The 8,399-nt window shown below is 36.1% G+C and overlaps 1 protein-coding gene across 1 annotated transcript; it reads left to right on the forward strand.

Moving 5' to 3' along the window:
* The first annotated feature begins 2,928 nt into the window (after nt 1-2,928).
* LOC138306170 (uncharacterized) lies at nt 2,929-8,059 on the forward strand. Its single transcript, XM_069246560.1, has 7 exons — nt 2,929-3,034; nt 4,092-4,855; nt 5,294-5,462; nt 5,934-6,310; nt 6,703-7,041; nt 7,310-7,388; nt 7,739-8,059. Exons 2-7 carry the CDS (start codon nt 4,100-4,102, stop codon nt 8,020-8,022), a joined length of 2,004 nt encoding a protein of 667 aa, XP_069102661.1. The 5' UTR covers nt 2,929-3,034; nt 4,092-4,099; the 3' UTR covers nt 8,023-8,059.
* The last annotated feature ends 340 nt before the right edge of the window (nt 8,060-8,399 follow it).

Raw genomic sequence — 8,399 nt, forward strand, 5'->3', positions numbered from 1 at the left:
CTATTTTTATTTCCGGTATCATTGAGCACGTGGTTGAAAATCATTGCCACCTACGCACATGGTGAAAGAACGCTCACATATGGACATTCTGGACCTCGGTGTCTTCAGATACAGAGAAACAGATGCATATCAATAAAATGAGAAAAACCATAGTTCTTTATTTAAATAGATAGGGTATTGATGTTAATATTTTGGTGACGGGGAAAAATACAGTTCTCACGACTCACTCTTAAGACAAAGCAGACGAAGATGAATGAAGAAAAAAAAAACAGTCACATTGTTTTGACATTAATATAACTGATATTAATCCTGGGTTATGACTTTTTTTTTTTTACGTTTAAAAATTGATATCAAGGAGCAGTGGCATGAGAAACATCGCAACATATGCGATGAAAGAGTCCGGACACTTATGGAGGAAAAAAAAAAATAAACGTCACCGATAAATACTGGTCGGTTCACATCTAGATCAGTTGTCATCAGATAAAGAGATCGGTATTGCTAAAAAACAAAGCAAACACACTTTGTAGTCGATTAAGCATACGATGATTAATGATTAATAATAACCAAAGTAAGAGTAAATGTATTATTTTCATTTAAATAAATAGGATTATTAAGTGAAATGCGGGGGGAGGGAATTTCCTCCTTACACTATAGGGCGGCAAGGAAAAGTGTTTTGGTCGGCCTGGATTTAAATTTCATTGTCCTGATCAAAACAGAACAAAGGTCATTGTAACGGGGACCCAGGCTCTCTCCCATGTGTATGCGGAGGCAGTAGTGTAGCGTGTCATGAAGGGACGTTCCCCTGCGGGGAAGGGTGTCCCAAAGTTTAGTATAGGGTTTATTTATACGTGAAAAAAAAAAACCAAAAACATTTTTTGGAAAAAAACATTTTTTATTTTTTTGCATTTGTTTTTTAACAGGGAAAAAAAAAAAAAGTTGGTCTCAAAAAATCCGGGTTTAGTAATTATTTTAAAATCATGAAATCTAGCACTTTCTAAAACACCCTTATACCATTACAATTGGTTCCTTCGGACCTGGAACCCCTAAGAGGGAACCCAGAGGGGGCGGGCCGCCCCAAAAAAAAAATGGCTAAAATTTAAAAAATCTACTTCTGAATTCACAGGTTTGATGGAATCAAATAATCTTCATAGCTTAAAAAGTGAAATTTATAAAATCACTGACCGACTTCTAGTTTGGTTTTGTTGTCAAAGCAAATTGGAATTTTAACATGTACAGTTATTATCAAAATGAAAAACAAAAACAAAAAAATTATAATACGAAGGTGCGAGGTGAGTGTACTGGGAGACTGCGGTATGTTCGTGTTGTGTCTTCTTGTATAGTGGAACTGTTGCCCTTTTTATAGTGCTATATCACTGAAGCATGCCGCCGAAGACACCAAGCAACACACCCCACCCGGTCACATTACACTGACAACGGGCGAACCAGTCGTCCCACTCCCTATATGCTGAACGCTAAGCAGGAGCAGGCCGTCCTTACATGACCATAGCTGTTAATAGGACGTTAATAAATCAAACAAACAAACAAACAAAGATCCTTATAACAACTCTGTTCAATAGAGGATCTGAGAAAATCATGTTCGGATGACCTTTATAGCACATGTAATTCAGATCAAATGCATTTTCTGCACGTTGCTCTGTCAATTGATAACGCCATTTCGCCCTAACATACAAATACGATTAGCTTTATTGTGCTCTTTGGGCGAGATGACTACGTACACGGAAATAATTCTGACATATTTTCAAACTATTTCGTCCCCTTAAATTCACTGTCAAAATTTTGCCAGCAGCAATTTGATTGGCCATTTACAAAGGTCACTTGGACATGACCCCTAATGGGATTTTCTCAGATCCCCTTATCTAACGTAGTGATAATAAGGATCTGTATTTTAATCAGATTGATGTATATCATAAATATAATGGAGTCTTCCAAAACGCTGGTTGTTACTATGACTCTCTTCCGAACGCCAAAGGATTAAATTTAAATTTAGCTCTTTATTCTTCTCATTTTTAGCTCACCTGGCCCGAAGGGCCGGTGAGCTGATGTCATGGCGCGGCGTCCGTCCGTCCGTCCGTCCGTCAACATTTCCATTAAATCGCTACTTGTCATAGAGTTCTGCATGGATTGTAACCAAATTTGGCCACAAACATCCTTGGGGGAGGGGGAACAGAACTTGTATAAATTTTGGCTCTGACCTCCCGGGGGCCGGAGGGGCGGGGCCCAATAGGGGAAATAGAGGTAAATTCTTTAAATCGTTACTTGTCCTAGAGTTCTGCATGGATTGTAACCAAAATTAGCCACAAACATCCTTGGGGGAAGGGGAACAGAACTTGTATAAATTTTGGCTCTGATCCCCCAGGGGCAGGAGGGGCGGGGCCCAATAGGGGAAATAGAGGTAAATCCTTTAAATCGCTACTAGTCATAGAGTACTGAATGGAATGTAACCAAAGGACTATATGCACTATAGGCCATATCTGGCCCCACCAAAATGCGATTTTTCATCCTTGATGCCATATTCACTTTCGCGAATAAAAATAATAAAGACAACTGTAAGTTTGTTGTAGTGTGGTTTTTTGTTGCCTAGTGTCGTTTTAACTGGGCGATAAGCATTTTTTTTCGCCGATTATTTCGTCATTTTTGACATTTTACACCAAAACTGCACTTCCTTTCCCATTATTAAGTATGAACGCACAATAACACCGCTATGAAAATTTTCATATAAATCGTATATGCTTTAAAGTTCACACTGTTAAAATATTTTGATGGTGTTATGCTGCGTTCTATGTTTAAAACGGAAAAATAGGTTGGAAATATCGCCAATATTGAACCACATCGCGCACGACATCCATACGTATCGAATGCACCGGTCTGCTCCGAGACTTCCGGTAGCTGTCATGTCAGCTGTCAGAGATCGCTGTCAGAGCGCTTTGTTTACAGTTTATAGATCGCCATAATACGAACACTTTGTAAGTTTGCAGATGTTAAAGAAATGGAAAGATGGAGACATACTTAATGTGTAAGTATTTATCTACATACGCATAAAATATTAGCCAATATATTTCATTTTCTGGCTTCATACAACACCTGTCAGTGGCGATCACGACGTCGCACAGTGACGGACTTCACATGTACATGCACAAAATGTACTATGTCCTATAACCGATTACTGTTAATAAAATAAGTTACACATACATAAATCTGTCTTTTAAACCACCCTTTCTGTGTATTTTGACAACACAGTGATGAATTTCTCCCGAGTTGAAATATCAGTATTGTTTCTAGATGTCGTCTGCTCGCACGTCAGTTTTAAAGCCATGTCTAACTTAATTTTGACCGGGCGATGAATATGATTAAAATAAACTCAATATTAGTAATTTAAAGGTCTAATCTCTTCAAAATTGTGTTGATTTGATTGACAGAACGTACGTGTCACGGTTATCACTGGTAATATTATACACGTACAATGTATATGTGATACATACACCACTATACATGTACAGTTTGTGCATTAGTTTTAAACTTTCAGAAGTGTGCTGGGGCATCTCTCGATGTTTCTGTTCATATTTTACCTTTGCAAATTAATTATTCAATATTATTGATCCAAAATATATTTTAGAATTGTAGATTAAAATCAACGATTTTCTATTTAAAAAAATAATATCATTACTGTTCAGTGTTTACTGCATACTGTAACTTTTAACTTGGTTTACATATTCTGAACCAAGGCACTAGCTAGAGCTGCTTCTACATCAGAAAGTCTATATGTACATATAACAGACATCTTTATCATAAAGTTTTCTTCTGAAGTTAAGTAATTCCAGTGTTGCTGTTGTATATATGTAAGATTGCAGAACAAGTTACATGTAGGGTTTTAATTGGTTGTATTTTAAGTAAACTCGAAGGGTTATTATGAAATATATTTTTGCATTTTATTCTTCAATCACTGCATAGTGTGTATGTTTTCAGATATCATTCACTCTACATAAATGTGACATTTAGTATGAATGCAATTAAATTAAGATGTATTGCAATTCACATTTATTTCAATTTAACTTTGATTTTATTATTTTCAGTGTAAAATATGGCAAGGTCATACAGTTGCGCTGTGTGTAACAGAAGAGTGAAGCCATGTGATAGACGACCAATAACAAACAAGATACTTAAAAAGAAAGTCAGTACAATTCTTGTCAGAGATGTTACAACAGAGGATAGACTGTGTGTAAACTGTAGAATTAAGATAAGTAAATCCCTGGTGTCAGTACCTGATCATGAGGTTCCTATCCAGCCTGCGGAACCGGTTGAAAAGACATTTCTCAGCCCACAAAATATTCAGCTGAAATTGTTATCTACTCCACGGAACAAAAAACGATGTGTTATCTGCAAGAAAACCAAGAAACTAGTTTGTGTTGGACAGGCAGCAGTAGCTCAGGCTTTTCTAGCAAAGGGTGTTTACATAAACAAGAAAAGTCGGTGTTGTAGAGAACATCTTCAGCGGACATATTTCACAACTGAGGCTTTATCTACATTGTCATCCACAAAAAATTCTGAATATTTTTCCAGATCAGACATTGTAGAATTACTTGACGGAATACGCAGCCATGTCAACAGTAACGGTGTTTTTAATTTCGATATTCCATCATCCTTATCAGACACTCAGTATCGTGAAATAACAGGTCTAACGAAAGATCAGTTTGACGATCTCACCACCTTTGTTAAGACGTTAAAGAGCAACACAACTAGGTCTACTAGATCCTGTCTTGCAGTGTTCCTCGCAAAACTAAAGACTGGAGTGCCGAACCACATTTTATCCACTATCTTCAACCTTAGTATCAGCCAGGTAAGTAGCTTACAGTCTCTGTTGTATGAAATATTTTACTACAAAATATGATGAACCTTCAACATGCATAGGATTAAGTTTGACTGGCTGGGAATATGGAATCATATAAATAGCAATGACATTATTTTTTAACAAAACTGACACTGACTACTGACAACAAACATCCATATTAGTGTATGTTATACATGTAAGACCAAAGGATTCTAACTCAAGCACGTATAGCACTAAGGCCTGGTTGCTTGTTTTGGGCGACCAGTGCCCATGTTCACCCAGTATTGTATAACTAACACCAAATGTGAATGTTTATATGTCTTGGGTTAGGTTCCATATGGTAAATCATCAGTTAATAGTGTTGTATTGGTGTAGTGATTATGTTAATGACTATATCGAATTGTGATTTGCTAAAAATGTACATCTGTACGCATTTTGTTTTTCTAGGTCCAAAGAATAATTCACACTGTTAGAAAGTGTCTGATGACATCGTTTGTCCCGCGGCATTTGGGATTTGGTCACATTGACCACGACGTGTTTGCTGAGATGCACACCACACCAATAGCAAAGGAGTTGTTCACATCTGGAAACAATGATGCTGTTCTGGTTCTTGATGGTATGTTTTAAGAATCTGTGTTGTCATTTTCAATCATATTTCAAACCATTATGTACATCTACAAATTCAAATTCCACAAATTGGTGTTGGTTAATACATGTAGAATAATGTTAACAGATTGTAATAGGATAATGTGATTAGGGTTGGATACCGGTACTCTATTACTGATATAGTATCATTATTCGTTTTTAAAAAAAATACCAGTACATACTCTTTTTAAAAAGTACCGATACTCTTATCGGTATTTGAAAATAAAAATAAAAACATAAGACTTGTTTCTAAGGAAATCCATATAAAAAATGACTAAACGAAGGAGACAGGCAGTGTATATAAGGATCTGTTCCTAAACGTGATGATACTTGGACTTAAGTCATTTGCAAGGAGGTATATAATTATATGAGATTTAGAAAGATAACAGAGCTCTAGGTGGATAGTTCATTTCACATCAATATTCATCTTTTTGTGATGCAGGAACATATCTGTACATACAGAAAAGTTCGGACTACCGTTTTCAACGTCAGTCTTATAGCCTACATAAGAACAGACCCTTGGTCAAGCCTATGATGGTGGTGGCATCAGACGGGTATATTCTTAGTGTCCTCGGTCCATACCTGGCAGATTATGGTAACAACGATGCCAACATAACAAAACATATATTAAATAACAACTTGGAAGAGGTTCGGTCGTGGCTGAGAAAAGATGACATTTTCATCGTTGACAGAGGGTTCCGAGACGCTGTTGAGTATTTGGAAGGCATTGGCCTGAAGGTTGAGATGCCATCTTACCTAACAAAGGGGAAAAAGCAACACACCGTAGAAGAGGCTAACCTCTCCCGCCTAGTGACTAAAGTAAGTAGTATAAGCCTTGTGTAACGTTCAGGTTATAATAATTGGTCAGATGATGAAAAGTTCAGTCTTCCAAATGCACTTGTAGATAAAGCAATTACACACAATTTCTCAATTCACATTGCTATTTTCTCATAATTTGATTCGGGGTACCGTGTTTGAATTAATTTGAAAACAATTTTAAAATATTGTCCTTAGTAAATGTTTCATATATAAATACAAGAATGCCTTAAATCATATTTGAATTTCATATATCAATACAAGAATACCTTTGATAATATCTGTGAATTTCAAATCGAACATTCATAAAAGTCATTCTATCATTATCAATAAATCAATATGCATACATAACTGTACATATTGAATGTGATGGTCTATATTTTCTATGGTTACAGGTAAGATGGGTTATTGAGAGTGTTAACGGAAGGCTCAAACAGTTTCGGCTATTTGACAAAGTCATTCCTAACACCTTTGTTCCCCACATTGGTGACCTGGTAAGAATCACATGTGCTGTGTTCAATCGGTACCGGAAGCCTTTGGCCAGCATGGACCCAGAGACCCAACAGATTGCCAAGGCGATGATAGACAGGAATACAAACTGTAATAGGGTACAGACACTGGTCGAGGAGAATGGTTTGCTTTCAAGGCGGAGTTGCTATCAACAAGTTGATGAAGTAGACTTTCCTAGGCTTACATTAGACAACCTTAGGGACATAACACTGGGAGTATACCAGGTTCGTATTGGGGCTCTCTCTCTTTTTTTGAAAGTAGTTTGTGTTATTGGATGTAGGTGTTACATAGTAATTGAACTTTCTAGATTTTGGCAATTATTAATGTCAGTAAATGTATAACAAAAGTATAATTCTGTGTAAAAAGCATAATATATCTAAGATCCTTTTTTAATCGATGAAAGCCATTAATAAAGTTAATCTTTTTAATTGATGAAAGCCATTAATAAAGTTAATATTTTTTTATTTAAGATATATATGTATTGTGTATCAGGTCAAACAGGCTCCATCTTATACTAAAGAACATCTTGATTCTGAGGGATATGAAATGATGCTCTGTCAAGATTTACCAGGTTAAGTAATGTTTTAAATAAAAACACATCAATTCCGTAAATGTGAACTTTGCACATCCAAATACTGTATGTCTAAAACCACTCCACTGGTCTACAGTTTATATAAGCTAGTTCATATTTTTTATCCTATTTATTGGAATAATAATTATATTTTTTTTATTTGAATAGCAACATAAAAACAGAAATGCAGATTCTCTACAATAAATAAAGTATATTGTTTTATGTTTAGAATATAACCTGAATTCACTCTATATTATTGTTATACTCGTATACTTGTAATGAACTTGTATACTCAGTACTGATAACAAATCGAAAAATCATTAATGAAATTGTTTTTATTGTGACTTCAGATCTGCTGAAGGTGAAAATTCAGTCAAGGCACTCCAAAAAGGCTGTACATTCACTTTGGGTGCAGTACTCATCTGAGCGTGAAGAAATCCGTGGGTGGTACTGCACATGTAAAGTTGGGGCCCGCGTTGTTGGATGCTGCGCCCATGTAGCCAGTGTACTTTGGTACCTGGGTTACAAGAGACACACAGAGTATGTTGCGACAAAGAACAGCCTGTCCTCAATGTTTCTTGATGCAGCCACCAACTCAGGAACATTCTCAGAGAATGACCCTTTGGAGGAATGATTGATCGATTATAACAATGGCAACTTTGATGACATATCCCATCTCTATGTATGACATTTTTGTCAGACATCCACTCATGTTCCATGTGTAAATATTTCATTGGCATCTTAGAATTTTCCATCCATGTATGACATTTTGTCAGACATCCAGTCATGTTCCATATGAAAATATTTCATTTGTATCTTAGAATTTTCCATCAATGTATGACATTTTGTCAGACATCCAGTCATGTTCCATGTGTTATTATTTCATTGGCATCTTAGAATTTTCCATCCATGTATGACATTTTGTCAGACATCCAGTCATGTTCCATATGTAAATATTCATTGGTATCTTAGAATTTTCCATCCATTTATGACATTTTGTCAGACATCCAG

The sequence above is a fragment of the Argopecten irradians genome, chromosome 13 (assembly GCF_041381155.1).
Source record: "Argopecten irradians isolate NY chromosome 13, Ai_NY, whole genome shotgun sequence".
NCBI lineage: Eukaryota > Metazoa > Mollusca > Bivalvia > Pectinida > Pectinidae > Argopecten > Argopecten irradians.

Excerpts from the sequence above, each read along its gene's own strand:
- LOC138306170 (XM_069246560.1), top strand. The coding sequence starts at position 4,100 with ATGGCAAGGTCATACAGTTGCGCTGTGTGTAACAGAAGAGTGAAGCCA. Across the intron at positions 4,856-5,293 it reads TCAACCTTAGTATCAGCCAG|GTCCAAAGAATAATTCACAC; the intron begins GTAAGTAGCTTA and ends TTGTTTTTCTAG. Across the intron at positions 6,311-6,702 it reads TCTCCCGCCTAGTGACTAAA|GTAAGATGGGTTATTGAGAG; the intron begins GTAAGTAGTATA and ends CTATGGTTACAG.